The sequence below is a fragment of the Lithobates pipiens genome, unplaced genomic scaffold (genome assembly GCF_037356315.1).
Source record: "Lithobates pipiens isolate NorthernLeopardFrog02 unplaced genomic scaffold, aLitPip1_a1.2 Scaffold_16, whole genome shotgun sequence".
Classification (NCBI taxonomy): domain Eukaryota; kingdom Metazoa; phylum Chordata; class Amphibia; order Anura; family Ranidae; genus Lithobates; species Lithobates pipiens.
This window is the reverse complement of record NW_027507748.1, coordinates 306917181-306938301: the sequence shown is the minus strand read 5'-3', so window position 1 is coordinate 306938301 and position 21121 is coordinate 306917181. Positions and strand designations below refer to the sequence as shown.

Genomic DNA, 21121 nt, shown 5'->3' with positions numbered 1-21121 from the left:
TATCGGAGGTATGGGCAGACAGCCACCCTGAGAGTCTGCAAGAGCCTGCCATTGCACCTGCAGTCTGCTGATTGCAGATGCAATGCTCTGCAGCTTCCTTGGGAAAATCATATTTCCTTTCTTTCCCCCCCCCCCCCCCCCCAAAGGTTAACTTATGTTTGAAGGCCTGGATGTGAACAATCTGTCTCCCTCTCCTTCTCCCTAAGGCTTAGTTCATAATGGCAGAGAAGGAGCGGTAAAAACAGGCAGTTGATCTACATCTTTACCACCCCCTGACCGTGCGCCTCCAAATTGTACACAGTGAGGCAATTATATCTCAGCATGCTCGCCAATTGATGTTTATGGGCCACACTGCAACCGCATACCAAACGTGGCTCAAGTGGATGCTACTCAGTAGTTCAATGTAAAATCTCCATTTAGAAAGAAACAAAATCCCACTGGAGGTCCAAAGACGTGCAGGAGGCAGCAGTATCGCCTCCTTAACCAGATGTCTACACACATTTTCAGGAAATGGTAAAGTGCTGCCCAAGTGAAATAGATCTATTAATGGCAACAAGTCGACAGGAGAAACTTGGCTGAAGGTATTGTGCTCCACCAGGTAAAAGAGTCCAGAATCTGGTTTATAGGATTGTGCAGTTCTGCTGTCAGGACATGAAAGCAATGTACCAATACCGCAGTCCATTTTCCCCACAACTGTCAAAATTCACATGTTAAACCACTGAAACCACTTCTGATTGGAGTAAACCTGGCCCAAGCAGTGCAGCGAGAACAGTTAAGGCTCCAGAGGATACCTAGGCTTCTCCTAAAAGGGTACTCTACTGATCACGTACTAACCAATGCATGGTTTCAGAGAACTTTATATAAATTGCTTTAAGTGCATGTCTTGATATGTTCTTGGTTAGGGCTTTTTATCTTTGTCCTTTAGTAAAATTCCTGTATTTTGACATGTGCTGCTAAATGTGTATAATTAGATTGTGTGTAATCTCTCAAATATGGAGTATTGTGATCATTACACTTGTACAGTGTCTTATCTCGTCGATCTAGAGTCCAATTCTAAAATGAACATGAGTGTGCCTCCCTTGTTAAGTCCTTTTGGGCCACCTTTTTAAAATTTTCTTGCATAATGTCTGCAGTTTTATCTTTTAATCCCACCAGAAAGCACTTTTTCCATAACATTCTGTCATATGGCTAAAGTGCTTGCTCCCAAGATCTTATTGCAGGACCATCATTTCTATGGCGTGCACTACTGATCTGAACTACAGGCAGACTTGTAGATACACAATGTGCATGTTCATTCAGCCATAGTAGCCCCAGAATTGTACCTAATCTTCACTGTGGCACAGCAAAGCATAACTGGAAGTGTAGTATCATTCTGCCAATGCCACCACAAAGGACATTGCAATGGTTGTTGGCAGGCACAACAACTGGAATCTGCCGACCATAACCATGGAAATATGCAATGCTGAATGTTCCAAAAAAGATGATAAAAATGAATGTAAAAACACATGGCAAACCTTTTTGTATTTTAATCAGGTCTACAATATAGATTGTGTTTTTTTTTTTTTTTTTGACAAATGTTTAGCTCTACATTTAAATGAAAGGAAATAGTTTCTGCTTTTTTTGTATCGTTACATAAACAAGAGCCGCATGCTATAACAGGTGTGGTATCTATCTTTTTTAGGTTTATCTAATTCACATACACCAGTGAGGCCACCCAGTACATCAAGCACTGGTAGTAGGGGAAGGTGAGTGTGCATATTTCTCATCCTAGTCCCTAACCTTTCTATAATCCATACAAAAGGCAGTAATGTGAAGATGAACTGAAACCCTGCACAAGGCCTGAGGCTGCAATATGGTGGTATAAAAAAAGAGAAGGAAGCTGAATGTTCTGCTATTCTTAAATTGAACATCCTGATGCAGTTGACTTCTGGAATCTGCAGGCTATTCTTGTATTTTTGTCATTTGGGTCACCCCAATGTGATTTAGAAGAAACGCTTACATTGCAATGGTGCATTAAAAGGCTGCAGGTCCCAGAAATTGATCCGAAATGTTCACCGTATTAATGTCATGTAACCTAGCAGAATTTCTTATTTTCTGAAGCCGGAGATGTGTTTTCTCTGGGCCTTTGTGCATTAGGGATGCAATTACTTGCTGAACAATCGCTGCTATTTCTTGTTGTACTTTATGATTTCATTACTGTATGGGAGCACCATAGTTTTTTTTTTTTTTTTGAGGGGGGGGGGGGGGGGTCTTCAATTTCTAAAAGTTTATTTGGCTTTTTTGGTTGGTTTAGATGCACAGAACACAGTTCTTTAGCCGGTTCCCAACCAGCGCACGCCGATGTACGTATGCAGAATGGCACGGGCAGGCATATTGGCGTACAGGTACGTCCAATCTTTAATGCCGCCCTGCCATAGCAAGCCGGTCGGGACCCCTGTGAGTCCGGTCGGGGGTCCCGCGGACTCGATCGCCGCAGGCATACCCGCGATCGTCTCACGGGGCGGCTGAATGAGGAAATGCCGTTGTAAACAGCATTTCCCCGTTCTGCCTAGCAACTAGTGACGCTGATCTCTGCTCCATGTGATTGGAGCAGGGATCAGTGTTCACTAAATTAAAGCCCAGCCCCCAACAGTTAGTAACACACCCCTAGGAACACTTAACCCCTACACTGCCACTCACTGGTTAACCCCTTCACTGCCAAGTGTCATTTACACAGGAATCACTGCATTTATATAGCAGTGATTGCTGTATAAATGACAATGGTCACAAAAATGTGTCAAATATCCGATGTGTCCGCCATAATGTCACAGTCACAATAACAATCGCTGATCGCTGCCATTACTAGTTAAAAAAATATATATATATATATATATATATATATATATATATATATATATATATATGTGCCATAAAACTATCCCCTATTTTGTAAATGCTATAACTTTTGCGCAAACCATTCAATCGCTTATTGTGATTTTTTTTTTTTTTTTTTTTTTTTTTACCACAAATATGTAGAAGAATACGTATCGGCCTAAACTGAGGGAAAAAAGGTTTTTATATATTTTTCGGGGATATTTATTATAACAAAAAGTAAAAAATGCTTTTTTTTTCAAAAGTGTCGCTCTATTTTTGTTTATAGCGCAAAAAATAAAAACCGCAGGGGTGATCAAATACCACCAAAAGAAAGCTCTATTTGTGGGAAAAAAATTTAAATTTTGTTTGGAAGTCGTCGCACGACTGCGCAATTGTCAGTTAAAGTAACGCAGTGCCGAATCGCAAAAAGTGGTCTGGTCTTTGACCAGCAAAATGGTCCGGGGCTGAAGTGGTTAACCCCTTCCCACCTCCCTCTCGACAAACCTTCAACTGGGTCTTTATCTTGGGGTGGCATTGGGGCGGCATGAACTTTCAATCATTTAATTGGCTTTCATAGTAATCACCTGATCGGCAGCCCAACAGCCAATCATAACCAGAGACAGGTAGCCATCTGTGACAGCTCGGTCATTCTGCTGAGAGCTTGCATTGAGTGATCTCTCAGCATGGAAGCCTCAGGACTCTGTGTGGTTTAAAAACCTAACTTCCACAAATACATTACGTATTTGGCAAGAAGTTAATGGTATGGTAAAGCTAGCACGGGAAGTGTTTCCATTGAAGGCTGCTATACAAACCTGCTCATTCGAAAATATAGCTTTGTTTTTTCCCCACTCGCATTATGGTCTATTGGAACCCAACCAGTTTGCTGTTTGCACGTATTGACAGCCTGGAGACAAGCCTTTGGTTTAGCTTTCTTGTCTCTTGTCACATTGCAGCTTTTAGAGGTAAGGTGTCAAACCATAACTTCAAGGCTGGTAGGCTATGTATCCCCTCACAACTAGTTACTTGACTTAGTCTTTTAGGCTAGTTGTTAGCACAGTTCTCTTTGGGGGTGCTTTCACACAGAGGCAACAGTAAAGGACCACTATTTTTAGCGGCACTTTACTGTCATTTTTAATGGTGCTATTCGGCCGCTATCGGGGTGCTTTCAACCCCCACTAGCGGCTGAAAAAGGGTTAAACCCGCCCTTAAAGCGCCAACGCAGAGATGCTGTTTGCAGGACTTTTTTTACCGTCCTGCAAGCGCACCGCTCCAGTGTGAAAGCACTCACTGGAGTGACGGGAGAAGCTCTTTAGCATTGTAGCCCCTGTAAAGCGGCTCAGTGTGAAAGCAGTCTAACTGTCTTTGTCACAAAAGTAATTTTGGGTATATTTTCCCTACCACCCAGCACTAGTGTTGAGAATTTTCAAATTTTTTTTTTTATTTCCAATTTTAAAGTGCGTTTCTAATAATGATAAAATGTATAGAAAATCCAATTTAAAGAATGGCTGATAATTGTAATAGGATTATAAGTTTATTTTTTTATTCAGAGATTTTGGTGCTATTGATATTGCTAAGATGTGAGTTTTGCAAATGTTGCTTTGTTGAACACTTTTATGTGGTTATGTAGCAGGTTGCTTTAGTAAGAACTCTTCAAATATGGTAATGTCAATATAGATTTTAAAGACTCTTATTGATTAAATTTACAGTTGCGGATCAAGTGGTAGAGCAGTTGATAGAAATGCTTTCAAATCAGATCCAGTCAAGGTGAAGCAAGAGCCCGGAACAGAAGGAGATGTGTGTAGTTTCTCAGGAACCGTTAAGCAAGAGAAGTCTGAAGATGGGAGAAGAAGTGCATGCATGGTAAGCATATGTATTAATGTAACATTTTCTTTAAAATTTTCTACATTGTGTGTGTCTGTATATATTTCTATTATGTGTTCCCTTCACTTATTTGAGTTAGATGGCTACGCAAGACTTTTGCAAAATACTATATTCAAATAATTGTACCTTTTTTTTCATTATTAAATGTCAGAATTTTAGAACCCTATAAATCCATAAGGCCTCACACACAGGAGTATGTATTTATGCTGCAATAATGCTGTTTTTTTTTTTCTGCCAGAACATGACACAAAAAATTCCTCTAATGTTCCCTGTGTACGCGTGTTTATGCCTCTGTGACATTAAGCTTAAATGCATTCTACTGGCTAGAATTTCAATTTATTCTGAACATTGGAATACATGTCTGCTCATGCATGTGTGGGTTTTTTATACCTCTAAACCCTGCTCTTTAAAGAGTTACTATACCCACAAAAGTAAAATCTGTATATGCAGCATAGCATGCTTGTTATACTCACTGTGGGAGTTGAGGGGTCAATCCTTTCTCTGCATTGTGTGAAAAGGCTGTTTTATCCTATATGCACAGATCCTTCCCTCCTGCACTATCTGGGAAAGGCCAGCTAAAACAGGCAGGGTAGCCAACCTGCTCATGCTTAGTTGTGTTTTTTTTTTTTATACTGGAGAGAACATTTGTTCTCAGAGCAAGCCAGGTCACATGATATTGACATCACACATGTGGGCATGTATACAGGCTGTAGTGGAAATCTCCCTGAAGTCTCAGCAATGGAGAAACTGTGCAGTTTATCATGTAACCGTGGTATACAGATCATCCAAAAAAGGTATATAGTGGCAGTATTTTAATGTAAAAAGATTGATAAGCTGGGGGGGGGGGGGCTGTGAACCATTTTCATATTCCTGGGTTTAGTAACATTTTAAACACAAATCTAAACACCTGATGTCCATGGCCACATAGGCTAGACAAGGGGGAGGGGCTGTATGCGACGGCGCGCGACAGGGCAACACACAGCTATTGAAATTAAAGCTGTGATGTTCCCGGCGCTCTACTGAACCAGACGGCGGAGGCGGCTCGCCTCTCTCTTTGCCGCATCACTGGCTGCACAGGGGACAACACACGGGCTGCCAAGGGGACAACACACGGGCTGCCAAGGGGACAACACACGGGCTGCCAAGGGGACAACACACGGGCTGCCAAGGGGACAACACACGGGCTGCCAAGGGGACAACACACGGGCTGCCAAGGGGACAACACACGGGCTGCCAAGGGGACAACACACGGGCTGCCAAGGGGACAACACACGGGCTGCCAAGGGGACAACACACGGGCTGCCAAGGGGACAACACACTGGCTGCACAGGGGACAACACACTTATCTCTTTTATCATGTCGCCAGTCTCAGACCACCTCCTGTACCAATGCCGCCAGTCTCTGACCATCTCCTGTATAAAAATATTTTTTAAAAACAGTCATTTTCGGTATCGGTTTCAGTTTTCGGCCTAGTGTATTTTTCATTTTCCGTATCGGTTTCGGCACCAGAAAACCCATTCGGTGCATCCCTACACAGAACTGCATTTAGAGGCTTAAAAAAAAAATGTACACCTGTGAAAGCAGCATTTTTTTTTTTTTATGCCATGTGCACAACGCCTGATGGTGACCTATATAACATTCCTAATGGTTAGAACTTAAAGGTGAACTTTGGTGCAGCACTGCAAAGGTTTAAATGCTTATTAAGTTTAAGCTGTTGAGGAAAAGACTGTAGTACTTACTGTCCACCTTATGCCGTGGCCACCAGCGCTTTTTTCTCTGCAACACTGCGGGTTGTGGGAAGGCACTCCATGTCATGTACGTTGAAGGGCTGTTAGGCCTGCATTGTATGTGACATCAGAGTATGACTGCTGGCTGGAGTACCTTAGAAAAAAGGCTTTGGCAGACAGGTCCCACAGAATGGAGAAAGGTTGCGTAAGTAATGAATATGGCAATTATTACAATCCTCTACCTCTAGACTTAATGTGTGTTTAAAACTTGTGTGGAAGGGCCCACTGCCAGGGCCATTTTTTATTGCTTGTACCTGTAGTTGGGCTTTAAAATCATTTTTACTTGTGGAGGAGTTCTAAAATTGTTACATTAGCACCTTTTTTTTTTTTTTTTTTTTTTTTTTTTTTTTCTTGTCTGCCTTGTAGTTTTGTGCAGCTTGTTTGCATGTTGAAATACTCCATGGAAATCAGAATTTCTTTTTCGTACATCGTGGGCCACAGTAGTAACTGTATGGGTTATATGGGACATTCAGGTGGTGGACACTGGCACACCCGAAACAGGAAGTTCAATTCCCCATATAACCCCTCCCCTTACCGGGAGTACCTCAGTTTTTTCGCCAGTGTCTTGGGGGGTTGGTCATGAGTAAAGATGTGCTGTGCTGAGCTCCGCTGGAATATTCCTCACTGGGGCAAGCCATGCAACCGGATCCATTCAAAGTGTCTTTTCCAGGCCGATTTATCTGAAGAAGCAAGATTTTGCCTGTAACACTTCTCTTTTTAGAGAGCTAGTCCCCGGGATCCAGTGTTTGTTTTGTTTTTTTCAGCCATGTTCCTGGTGGGGTGGTTTTTACAGGCCCAGGGCTGTGAATCTCCCAATTAAAAAAGGGGGCCACAGTCCCTGAGGGTTTTATAAACGGAGCCCACCGTGAGAGCTGAAGATTGTGTCTGTTACCGCAGAACCCTGCAGCTGTATAAGGTAAGGGAGATTTCTTGAGGGTTTTCTCCTTTAAAGTAAATGTTGCTATGTCTATAGTCACCACCGTGGGCTGTCAAGAGCATGTACCTGTTCAATGCTTGTCAGTCTCGCCTCTGTGTACAAGCTGCATGCTTCCTCCACCCCAGGCAAAGTCGTGGAAAAAGGGGTGTTTTCCCCTCCTAGGAATATCCCCCCACCTGGATAGCTTCCTCCAGGCAGTTGGAGCATGGCATCAGACGGCGGTATGCCATGCCGCTCCTGCCGCCATCACCAGGGTTTCCCATCGACAGCTCTCCTCCTTCCTCAGCCCTCCTCCATGCGGTCAGGATTGGAGCCCGCTTGCGCAGGAAAACGCTCTATTTTATAACAGATGAGGGAGGGGAGCGCGATGGGTGATTGGAGGAAGGGGGCGGGGCTTAGTTGCACACAGCCAGGAGGGACACAGAGCAGATGGGGGTGGCATGTGAGTGAAACAGGCATTCCCAAGCACATTTACTTTAAGCATCAGGCTGAGCTTAATAGGCGCCAGTTGCTGGACTATTGCTCAGCAATGGGTGCATTCTTTTGGTGGTACCTCTGAATTTGTGTTCGGCACCATGACCAGAGGAGGTGGTTCAAATGCCGCAAAGATTAAGGACCCTCCCTCTGCAACACCATGCTGTACCAAGGAGGCTGGTCAGTGCAGCCATCAGGGGCTGCAATTGCTTCCGACGCTTCAGCCCCTGTCTATATAACTGAGCAGGTTTTCTCCTCAGCTACGAGTGGGTTAGAGGAAAGATTAGTGGCTTTACTCACGTCTTCACAAAGTGGAAGAAAACGCATTAGGTCCCCTTCTTCCACCCAGGATCCTCAAACGGATCAACTGCGGGAGGGGGAAGATGAATACCCCTCAGGGGACTGTGAACAGGCTGATGATTCCTCTTCCGAGGAATGACGTGGGGAAGGACCACCTTCAGCTTCACATGCTGAGAATTTGCTGGTTCAATCTCTTACTGAAATGGTCCATGCCACATTTAAGCTACCCTTAACAGTCGCTTGAAGAGCCCACTTCCTGTTTGGGTTCGCCAAAACCCCCGCAAGCCTTGCGTGCCTTTCCTGTCCATTCATTACTAGAAAAGCTTATGTATTCTGAGTAGAATCGCCTAGATAAGCACTTTTTTCCTCCTAAGAAGGCTTTAACACTTTATTCTATGGAGGAAAAATTCACTAAGCTGTGTACTATACCAGAAACTGACGCTGCTATATCCTCTGAATAAAAGTTTGACTTGTCCAGTTGACAATGCGCAAATGCTTAGGGATCCAACTGATATAAAAAATTGTAATTCCTGGTAAACATTTTCTCCCTGACAGGTTCAGTGGCTCAACCTGCAGTGGCGGCAATTGGGGTATGTCAATCCTTGATAAAACACTTGAAACAGGTGCTCAAGGTGTTCCCTGAACAGCAGGCCCAGGAATTAGCTGAGCTGCCAGCATCCTTGTGCTTTGCAATTGACTCAGAGATTCTATTCTTCAAACCTCTCACCTTACACTTGGGTTGGTACATATGCATAGAATCTTATGGTTAAAAGGTTGGTCAGCCAAAGCGCCATGCAAGAAGCCTCACAGTGAAAAGCTGTTTGGGGAGGATTTGGACAAAAAATATCAATTGGGAAAGTACCCTTTTGCCAGTTAAGAGAGTACACATCCCTCATTTAAACAGGCTCTTTCTCCAGTGCCTGGGGCATCAGCCTCCAGGCAGTCGCAATGGCTTCCACCATCAGGTTCATGAGGTAAACTTCAGGGTCAACCCCAGGGACAAAAAAACCCCTGGGGGAGGAAGCCCGCAAGACGGAACGCTAAAGCCTCTGAGTGGGGGGAAGACTTCTGCATTTCTCAAAGGTCTGGCAGGAAGAATTTCGGGACACATGGGTGGTCTCCACAATAGCTCTGTTACAAACTAGAGTTCCGAGAGTTCGTCTCCTCGCTTCCTCAGGTCAAATATCCCCAAAGATCCGGAGAAGAAAGTCTTTCTAGACTGACTTTTGTCACAAAAGGTCATCAGGGTGGTTCCTGTGGAAGAGCAGGGGGGGGTCAGGGTTTGATTCAAACCTTTTCACAGTATCAAAACCAAATGGGGATGTCAAGCCTATTCTAGATCTCAAAGATCTAAATTGATTCCTGAAGATTTGCTCTTCGAATGGAATCAATACGATCTGTAGTCTCCAGCCTACAAGGGGGAGAGCTTCTGCCATCAATCGACATCAAGGATGCATACCTGCATGTACCTATTTTCCCCCGCTTACCAGGAGTATCTGCTCTTCGAAGTAGTACTTCATTTTAAGTTTGTAGCCTTGCCTTTCGGTCTATCTACTGCACCTCAGGTGTTTACAAAACTTCTGGCCCTTTCCCTGGCCAGAAGGACTCAAGGTGTAACAATGGCATACCTGGGCAACCTGCTCTTAATAGACCGGTAGTCCGCTTTGACCAAAACGTGGTTACCACAGTCGACTAACTGGAATACCTAGGTTGGGTCATCAACCTAGAGAAATCTTCTTTAAAGCCAGTAAGAAGATTAAAGTGCTTGGGTCTGGTTATAGATACAACCCGAAGGAGTTTTTACCCCAGGCAAAAATCTGTGCAATAAAGGAGCTGGTCCAAGGGGTCAGGGCAAAGAAGGGTCCTTCCATTCGCCTTTGTATGAGGTTGTTGGGGAAAGATGATGGCTTCATTCTAAGCAGTTCCCTGTGCAGTTTCATTCAAGACTGCTGCAAAACAATATCCTATCGGCCTGGAACAAGAAGATTCGGCACTAGACTTTCCAATGCGTTTGTCGCCAAAAGTGCGCCAGAGCCTCAGTTGGAGGATATCCAAGAATCTGCAGAAGGGGTAACCCTTCTAACCGGTTACCTGGAAGGTGGTAACAGATACCAGCCTTTCAGGTTGGGTAGCAGTCCTGGAAAAAGCATCTGTCCAAGAGAAATGGTCCAGACCTGAAAGGACCTTGCCCATCAACATTCTAGAAATTTGGGCGGTGTGTCTAGCCGTGGACATTCAGGTTGCAGAATTCTCCTGTCAGGGTTCAATCCGACAATGCCACAGCAGTAACTTGTATCAATCCACCAAGGGGCACCAGTAGACAGGCAGCCTAGGGAGAGGTAAACCATATCCTAACCTGGGCAGAAAAACGTCCCGTGCATTTCGGCAATCTTCATTCCATGGGTAGAGAACTGGCAAGCAGACTATTTAAGTCGCTAGCAGTTGTTCACGGGAGAATGGTCCCTTCACGTGACCTCTTGCTGGCTATATGCCAAAGATGGGGGATCCCGGATGTAGATCTGTTTGCATCCAGGTTCAACAACAAAGCCGACAACTTTGTGTCAAGAACTAGGGATCCACTCGCATGTGGAACAGATGCGTTGGTGACCCCGTGGGATCAATTCTCACTGATTTATGCATTCTCTTCTATTCTGCTGCTACCTCGACCACTTTGCAGGATCAAGCAAAAAAGAAAGTCGGTAGTTCTTGTGGCCCAGAAGATCTTGGTATGCAGAAATAGTAAAGATGGTGATATCGTCCCCATAAGCCCCCCTACCACCACGTCCAGACCTGCTATTGCAGGGGTCAGTGTTCCATCCAACTTTACAAACACTAAGTTTAATGGTTTGGCTATTGAAACCCACGTTCTAGGTAATCGTGGGCTTTCAGGTTCAGTGATACCTACCTTGATTAATGCAAGGAAGCCAGCTTCCAGAGTCATTTATTATAGAGTCTGGAAGGCATATGTTTCTTGGTTTGAATCCAGTGGTTGCCATCCTAGGAAGTATGCCATAGGTAGAATTATTGCTTTTCTGCAAATGGTGCTAGAAATGAAACTGGCTTTGAACGCTATCAAGGGCCAGGTCTTGGCCTTATCAGTATTGTTTCAGTGTCCGCTTGCTTCGCATTTTATGATTGGAGGCTTTATACAGGGGCTAACACTGCTTAATCCACCGGTTAGGGTACCCCTGAACCCTTGGGACTTGAATTTATTTCTGTTGGCATTACAGAAACAGCCTTTTGCACCAATACGACATGTTCCTTTGGTCCTTTTGACAAGGAAGCTAGTTTGGTAGCCATTTCTTCTGCAAGAACGGTATCAGAGTTGACGGCTTTTTTGTAAAGAGTTGTAAAGAGCCATAATTGTTCACAAGGATAGAGCAATATTGCGTCCTCATCCTAGCTTTCTGCCAAAGGTGGTTTCAGGTTTTCACCTAAACCAGGATATTTTTACCTTCATTTTTTCCAGAATCCTGTTCTAAGGAAGAAAAGTCACTGCACTCTTTGGATGTAGTGAGAGCAGTCAAGATGTATTTGAAGGTGACTGCTCAGATTCGAAAAACAGATGTTTTGTTCATGTTGTCTGGAAGGTCCTAGGAAAGGACAGGCAGCATCGAAATCTACTATTGCCAAATGGTTTTGAAGGTAAGAAGATTCCACTTTTTTCAGGTCAAAGCGCACTCCACCACGGCCGTTAGTGTTTCATGGGCAGTGCACCACCAAGCCTCCGTGGCTCAAATCTGCAAGGCCGCAACCTGGTGTTCAGTCCATATATTCACCAGATTCTATCAGGTGGATGCAAGAAGGCATGAGGATATCACCTTTAGGCGCAGTGTGCTGCAGGCAGCAGTATAGGTTCTCAGGTCTGATTGCACCCTACTTTGTGTTCCCTCCCCTCAGGTGGCATTGCTCTGGGACATCCCATACAGTTATTACTGTGGCTCTGTGTCCCGTGATGTACGATAAAGAAAATGGGATTTTTATAACAGCTTACCTGTAAAATCCTTACTAGCTGACAGGTCAGTCAGAGGGCAAGAACATTCCAGCCTGTGTGCAATGTAGTTTAGGCAATGAGGCTCTGCTGTCTGAGCAGGGCGGAGGCGCAGCATTAAACAGACTACAGTACATAAAGGATGCCGTGCCTAGGTACGGCTTCACTTTCGCCTAGCAGGTAAGCAAACTGACCACGCTAGGACATATCTGCCATCATGGCTAGCATGGTCAGTTTGGAACACGAACTCAGGGAACAGAATGACCAGGTATTTTTCAGCAACCTGCTCAATATAAGTTTTACAGGCAACACTCGCAAAGCAGTAGGCCTAGTTGAAAGCATATGGGTTTTTCATTTTAGGGGTTACAAATGCTTTAAGTATGACTTTGAGTTCTTGATTAGTCCAGGAGGTAGTGGAATGTTGACTGCTCTGTTTGGTTTAGTGGATTAAAGTATACCGTTTTATTTTTACTAGCTGAGTAGTCCAGAGAGCAGTCTGACTCCTCCACTCACTACCACCCTGCACCTTGAAAGTGATTTGGAAGCTTTGGCCAATCTAGAAAATCATGTAAAGACTGAACCGAACAGCACAAACCGAAGTTGTGGACAATCAACGCATGGTACCCTTGTCAATGGAAAGTCTCCAATTCGTAGCTCTATGCATCGATCACCACGAGGAGGCAGCGGAGGTGATGGTACGAACAAAGATGAAGATCCAAATGAAGATTGGTGTGCTGTGTGCCAAAATGGAGGAGACCTTTTATGTTGTGAGAAGTGCCCAAAAGTCTTTCACTTAACGTGTCATGTACCCACACTCCTTAGCTTTCCAAGGTATAGCAATAATGTATTCTTTTTTTTTTTTCCCTTAGTCTCACTTCCTGCTACTGTGTATATGTGTAAATTCAGATAGTCTTGTTATACTGCTCCCAGCAGGAGGTATGAACACTGGCAAACTGGCAAAAAATGTATACCAACCTCCATAATAACCCCTTCTCTACCCAGCATGTCGGCCTTCTTTTTGTTTGTGTCCTAGGAGGTTGCTCACCTTTTTCCTTATATTTCCCAATCTTCATTGTGGTGTTTTGCAGACTTGAATGTACTGGTTTTATCTGTAGAGTGCTTTCCTGGTACAGAGGTCTAAATGTGACCTATCTCTGAAGATTTTATTTAGTTTATCACAGCAAAGATCAAGGTTGAGGGACATAGTGCTAGTTTCATTATTGGTGTGGAGCGACGCTCTATTTTCCACCATTTTGCCTACAGAAAGCTCCATTCTGCTGCACCTGAAGCAGTACCTAGAACGCTGGCTCCCCCCCCCCCCCCCTGCTCTCCACCTACAGTGACCAGGCCTCCACCCTCCTCAACGCCAACTTGTTAGGTTTGTTGGCATCAGTCAGCTTGCCTCATACTGGGCTTAATTGCATTACCACCTGTGTAGAAGAAACCTCTCTTGGCTAAGACCCAGAACAGTCCCACTGCCACCAGGGAACTCTGCCCATTCTCATCTAGTGGCTCTGAAGGTGTGTGTGATATCCCCAGAAAAAAAACCCGACACCTGTATTCTAGAACCTGGTATCCCCATTTTTGTCCTCATAGGAGTCTTCCTCTGCTCCATCAAGTGGGGCTATATCCACAGTGATGTCCATGTCCATTCAGCAGTTTAAAACTGGCTGTATTCAGGTACACAGCCCACAGAGGTTTGGGATCTGTTGCCATCTTTGACTCTGGTCTATCTCTAAAAGAACATTTTTTGCAAACCTGAGTTTGTCTGAGGTCTGAAGACCTGTTCTACTGGGGACTTACAGTATTCTGTATATCCAATCATGTTTGTGGTCTGTCTTCTCTCGTTGGGTAGTTATGTTCTACTTGTTTTGGTGGGCTGTTTTACAGCCTCTCACCTCACTGGTTGTCGTAGTTTTCCTTTGGATAAAGTCATTCCCCTCCGGTGGTAATCTTCACTGACTTGGACTTGATCATCAGGTAGAACCTTAAGTGGCAGTTTCTCATCTTGCCAGGGGCCTTAACCGGTTCAGATTTGGGCGCTAGTCCTTCAGGTGGTTCTGACGCACAGACGGTTTTATTCCTTGAGGTCCTGTCATTTACTGTTGCCCATCCCGTAGTTTGACTGCTTATTAGTAATCTTGACTGTATCTGGATTTTCGTGTTCGCCAAATAGAGGTTGGCCTATGATTTTTGTTTGCCAGCATCCAGGCCTCCTGTTGGTAGCATACAATCACTATATCTGAAAACCTGTGCCCCCTGCTGGACTCTAAGAAAAAAAGTATGGGAAGTACAAAAAAATCTGAAATGTTGGGTTTTCTTCTTACTGTGAGCCATGTATAATTACCATTTTATGTCTGTTTAAACTCATTATATTTAAATGTTTACATTTATGAAATAAGAACAACATTAAAGAATCTATATTTCTAATATAATTATACTGCAATCAGCACACTGTTTAAAAAAAAATGCATTACAAAGGTTTCTTCTACAAAAAATGTCTATTTCTTTTTTTTATCATTAGTGGTGAGTGGATCTGCACATTTTGCAGAGATCTGAACAAGCCAGAGGTTGAATATGATTGTGACAATTCACAGCACAGTAAAAAAGGGAAGACTGTACAAGGTTTAAATCTTTTGGACCAAATGGTACGTGTAAAGTTGTGCAATTTATACAGCATATACAGTATTCCACTTAAACCCATTTTCTTTTCTCAGGATACAGTTAGACAAGTTTTCTTCCACCTGTTAAAAATAGTTGAAGAATATTAGGGGCTCTTGGGAAAAGCGCTTAATCCCTTTCAAGAACAGGTACCCTAAAATAATGAAATCAGGGTTTTACCTTTTATCCTAACTGAATGTGTGTGTATATGTGTAGCATGAAAATACTTGGGGCTGGAGAGCTCTTTCAAAGCTTGCTTACCCATCTGTAGGCCCCACTTAGCGTTAGACAGATGTACTATGGTGCAAGGAGACGCCAAAAAATTTACCCCAGTCTTGATATGTCAGCAAGTTTAAATCCATTCAATCAGTACAGCCACATATAGGTACTTAGGCATGGCAGAACATTGCATTAGATCAGAGTAGCTGGTTGACCCAAAAATTCCAGCTGTAGCTTCTATTTTTAAACAGAACCAGGTGGTTGCTGAATTAAAGTGTAACTATGGCCAAAATTTAAAACAAATACCATTCCATAGCTCAACTCACCAAGCAGTCTGCTGACCAACCAAATTAACCTGTCTAACCATTTGTTAAAAGCAGGGGTTTCGTTGGCACACATTTGCAACCCATATGAAAGCTGCAAGGCCTTGTCATGGCACCCTGCGTTGCTTGCAATCCTAACACTACAAATTTAAGTGTTTCCACAGTGGAAGCACATACATGGAATGGATAGATGTGGCACAGGTACCTGGAGACTGCCCAAGTTCCCTTAAAGGAACAGGAGCAGACTGGACACCCAGCAAGAGCACAATGGCAGCAAAGGTGCCCAGCGTGTCCCCGTAACAAACTGGCCACTGCCCACACCCATAACTGGCCTTCACAGTGAGGAGCCCATGGAGGGCATATACATATAAAACAGATAATTCCATAGCTCAACTCACCAACCAGACTGCCGACCAACCAAATTAACCTGTCTAAAAGCAGGGGTTTAGTTAGCACACGTTTGCAAATGCATGTGAAAGCTGCAAGGCCTCGTCGCAGCACCCTGCATTGCTTGCAGTCCTAACACTACAAATTTATAAGTGTCTCCACAGTGGAAGCACATTCATGGAATGGCCAAAATTACATATGCTAGTCTGTCACTAGCATTAGCACAAGCAGACTGTTTTTCCAAGTCCACCTGTAACGTAACGTGTGATTAAGGATGCACTCAGGTATAGTTTGAACCCACCTAAGCTATCCTGCCAGAAAGCTGTCACCACACCCTGCCAATTAGATATTGCCAAGACATTTCCTGCCCCGAAACCACACATATAAAGGGTGTGTATACGTGCAGGAGCGGGAGGAGGGTGGTAGTGGCCTCTTGACAGCTTTCTGTGGGATAGCTCAGGTGGATTCAGACTAGAATCTGAACACCTCTGCTCATCCCCACTGGCCACTTGGCCAGAAGTTTCAATTAACAGGCAAAGCTGTCCAGCAAAGGTGGTAGAGGGTTGAGACAAAAAAATGTGCACTGTAGGGATTGCTTACAATGCTCCACTCTTCATTTTATATAAAACTTGTACCTACCTAAGCACGCGTTTGTTGACATTTGACTTCAACTTGAGTTACTTGGGTAAAGTGCATCTTAATCCACTAGTCCATCTAACTTTACTCTCTCCCCTGGTTGACAATGCTGCTGTCCAAGGGTGGCTACATTAGTCTTCCATAGATACTGTGGGAGGCGTGAATGTAGCCATCCTAAGACAGGTGATGTGCTATTGGCCAAACACCAGATGAAAATAAAGGAATAAAATTGTGTTTAGTTATGCTTTAACATTCATCCACAGTCAGAACTATTCACTTTTGAATAGTGTGTTGGAGAGGGAATGTGTTTTTTTTTTTGTTTACCTCTTCTTGTGACACCAGGGCAGGAAATCAAACAACGGGCATCTCTAGTACTGACATTTTGGCTTTAATTAGCCTTTTTATCTTGTCCAGTTAATCATGCAACCTTTTTAAAAGTGCACACACAGTACAATAGATGTGATAGTTTGGTTTTCATTCCCCTTGAAAGTTTATTTTATTTTTTGTTTGGTTTTGTTTTTTGTTTTTAGAAATGTGAACGACTTCTCCTGTATCTCTACTGCCATGAACTGAGCATTGAGTTTCAAGAGCCAGTCCCACTAACTGTAAGTCAATGTTTCAATAAGTGTTTTTATTTATTTTTTTTAAATGCATGCCATTTTGTTTCTGTATGTAGTGTTGTAGGCACTGCTTGGTCTACTCTGCTTTCTGTGTATTGAATAAAGTTGAGAGCAATTGGTTTCCATGGCACTATAAGTTTGAAAACCGGAAATGATGATGGCAAAGTGCCACTACAGCAGAGTTTAGTTTGAAGTGTTTGTACTTGTGGATAACAGCTTTGGTACTGTAAACCAATGTTTCTCAACTCCAGTCCTCAAGTACCCCTGACTAGTCATGTTTTCAGGATTTCCCTCAGATGAAATGGCTGTGGTAATTACTAAGCCAGTGAAACTGATCAAATCGGCTGTGCAAAACATTGGAAGGCCTGAAAACATGACCTGTTGTGGGGGGTACTTGAGGACTGGAGTTGAGAAACATTGCTGTACACAACTTGAGGCAACTGTAAACTTTATTGTGCACACTTTTGAAAACAAAAAATCGAAATGTGAAAGGTATTGTGAACATAAAAACAAAGTAAAATAAAAGGGAATTTGAATTATGTTCTGATCCAATACTGTCAGTGATAAATATGTTATGTCCTGATGTCAGCAAACATGTTGAGCCATGTAAATGTAAAAACACCAGATTCTGGTGCAGGTGTTAATTCCCAGTTCTCATAACAGTATAATACCTGCTACTGCTCTCAGTACCTGTATATTGCTAAATTCACGGCCGCCTGTTCTGCCATGTGAGTTCAAAAAAGAAGCAACACATGTACTGCGTCCTCTCATTAACCTGCATTAGCCACCTATAGCTGTATCACAATATTTGTGGAAATGGCCTTTAAAAAAATATGCATGCCAATGGATTTTTAAAATCTTTTTGTCATTGCTGTGTGGTGTATGGTTAGTGCATCCTATTATACACTAAACAGCCATAACTTTATGACCACCCACCTAATGAGTAGGTCCCCCTTTTGGTGCCAAAAAGCCCCAACCAGTCAAGGTATGGACACTACTAAACCTCTGAAGGTATGCTGTGGTATTCGGCACTAAACCGTCAGTAGCAGATCCTTTTACAAAGTGATCACTTATTTTTGTTCGTCAAACCATTCTTGAACCATTTTTGCGGCGTGGCAGGGTGCATTACCCTTTTTAAAAGAAGCCATTAGCATCGGGGAATACAGTTTCCAAGAAGGGGTGTACTTTGTCAGCAACAATGTGTTTGAGTTGATGTAAAAGTAACTTCCCACTTGAATGACAGGACCAAGGTTTCCCAGCAGATGATTGCCCAGCACATAACTCTGCATTCACTGGCTTGCCATCTTCCTATACTGTATCCCGGTACCATTTCTTTAAGTTTGCCATTTTTTCCAGATGTCTCTGATAAATGTTGGGGGATGGATGTAATGAAGTGTGTTCTGTATTGTACAAATGGGGTAATGCCCCTTTTAGAACTCAATCCAATAAATGATTCTACAAATATTGGGCAACACTCAAAACCCATAAACATGCCTTTGATACAGCACCCTTCACGCGCCTGCTGCATACAGAAAAATTACTGACCAACCACTGGCTAAATTCAGCCAAATCACTCTACGCTGAAAGAGGTAATGGCAACTGTAAGTGCAGATACAAAAGTGCATACAATACTTGGGGGATTAGGTAGCTAGTCAGTCCATAGCATATTAAATATAGCAGTTCAAGGGTTAAGCAGGTATCTGGCAGTTCAAGGGTTACACAGGTCGTATCTTGGTTGGTTAAAAATCGCACTACACTGCCAAGATAATTTCCCCCCACCTTTGCAGAATGGCGGACCTAAATAAACTGAGAAACCAGATTTGGAGAAACCAGTGCCATGGTGACTGACACTTTTCGATGCATTCAGAAAAACCTGGGTTTTCCAGCTAACCAAAGTTACAGCCATTTGATATACCATCGCACCCCTGATGACATAACACTGAATTTTTTTGACCCCTCTCCCTCTGAATACCTGGAAGGCGGGTAGTGGCTGTCAAACCTAGATTCTCCTCCTAATCCCCCCCCCCCCCCCCCACCACTTTTTTTTCCCCTTCCCTTCTCTACTTATTCATGCTAATCGCCCTATATTCACTCCAAATCCCTTACCTTCCTCATTCTGTAACCTATTGCGTTTCCACTAATCCTTTCTGCTCAGATTCTGGAACCACCAAACTCCCACTCTGTTTGCAGCTATTGCCATATAGTCCAATCATCTTTCATATATCACTGATGTCCAATCATTTTAGTGCCATAAGGATGCTTTATTCCCCACATAGGCTATACCTATGTTTTACACTGCATTCCATTTACCATTGCAGTATCCTCTCATCTTAAGCAGCTCTGTGATGCAGCCATAGCTATACTCCCCATTTGCAGACCTGCAGTATATGCCATCTCAAAGCCTGTACCTTTTAATTGTTGGTCGACACATACCAAACTTTATTTTTGTTTGTGATCTTACTGGCTTTACATATTCTGATAGGGCCCTTGCCTCTACAAGCTTGTATTTTTTTTTTTTTTTTTTTATTATTAAACTGAGGTTTTCCTTTCATTTTCGTTCTTTAGCATTTTGCTAAAAAAAACACGCTCTTGTTCATTGATATACACAGGATTCAGCAATAATTGAGTTATACTACAGGAGGATTTGGAAACTCATGCCGAGAGCGCAGGCATGCTGGAAGTGCCAGTGTCCTTGCAGTATGGAAGATTTTCTCTACTGGGATTTATCTGTTTTACTAGCCATTTTCTTTATCTTCAGACAAGGCTTTATCTACAAACAGCTTGAACCAGTGCTAAGACTTGTGCAGCTTTCTAGATAACCATATCCTCAGCATTAGATTTGGAAGGCCCCACTAGACTTAACAATTGCTACTAGGCCTCCTTGGAATGTGTCTTTGGGCACTGAGCTCTGCTTGTGGCACTTTCTAGACCTCTGTGTACTGTTAGCCACAGAGATCGATCCATTTCTAGAGCCTCTGGAAGTCTCTGAAGGCTCATTTATTTGGTCATGTGGGGGCTGAGCAACAGGAGCTACTTTGTTGCTGAGGAATTAAGTGCTGCATCAGTATTTGTGCACTCTCAATACTCATTTCCCGCCATTCAGCAAAGCAAAAGACAGTTTAACTTTGGGCAATCCTCTATGGTGCCTACAGTGACCTGGCCACCTCTGCTCATTTTAACCTCCCCTGTTTCAAGCAATTGGTTCCTAAGTGTTTACATTTTTTCCTTATATTAAAGTGAAGTTATTCTCAATTCAGGTGCCACATGCCTGATCCCAAACTCAAGAGGTGCTGTTGTGCTTAATTGGGTCTCGGACTCTGTTTTAACATTGGTTCTGGGAGAGGTCTTCAGTGTTCCCTTTGAAACACCTTGGAACGTTAACCAATCCCCCCAAATTGAGTCCTTAGATTCCTTGGATTCCTTCGTTTCATCAGATTTGGTCCTCTTGTTGGTTTTGACCCGGGAGGATTTCAATATAGTTATGCAACATTTTATGGCCCAAAGTGCAATTTTAATTGCGAACCGTAAACAAAAGGGAACATAGGTGTACCTTAACCCCTTCTCCTGCAGAATCACTTGATTTGCCTGCAGCCATAGCAACTTCTAAGCCTTCAGTTAAAATATCTAATGAAGACTCCCCATAAATGCTTGACTGAGTCGTTGGCAGCTGCAATAACTTCAAGCTTAGAGAAGACTATATTGGCTTTTATTGACAGTGCGTATAAACTTAAAGGTGGAACTGCCAGTAGTTTCTAATAAAAAGCGATGAGAAAACAAAAAAAAGGTTTTCAAAACGAGTAATTACTTGCAATGATTTATAGACCATATATGTATAGCCCTTGGTCCAATACACCACTAGCAATGTTTTAAAAAAGTATAATTGTAATTTGACCCATATGTTAGATATGAAAAAATGACCCCACCATTGAGCCTGACCACCGACATGATCAAACATAGTTTCATGAAATTTGATATTCCCCAACAGATGTTCCTCTGGTGGCGCACACTTCCTCATGTTCGTGTCAGACTGGGCTGAACTTTTTCTATTAGAA

The 21121-nt window shown here is 43.2% G+C and overlaps 1 protein-coding gene across 6 annotated transcripts in view; it reads left to right on the top strand.

The window, feature by feature from the left end:
• TRIM33 (tripartite motif containing 33) overlaps positions 1 to 21121 on the top strand; it is a 252287-nt gene that overhangs the window by 207437 nt on the left and 23729 nt on the right. For all 6 annotated transcript variants that reach the window (XM_077481589.1, XM_077481585.1, XM_077481587.1 and 3 more), the window contains 5 exons: positions 1682 to 1745; positions 4560 to 4713; positions 12699 to 13054; positions 14748 to 14871; positions 16980 to 17054. In XM_077481589.1, the coding sequence (XP_077337715.1) occupies positions 1682 to 1745; positions 4560 to 4713; positions 12699 to 13054; positions 14748 to 14871; positions 16980 to 17054 (773 nt within the window). The remainder of the gene's footprint in view (positions 1 to 1681; positions 1746 to 4559; positions 4714 to 12698; positions 13055 to 14747; positions 14872 to 16979; positions 17055 to 21121) is intronic.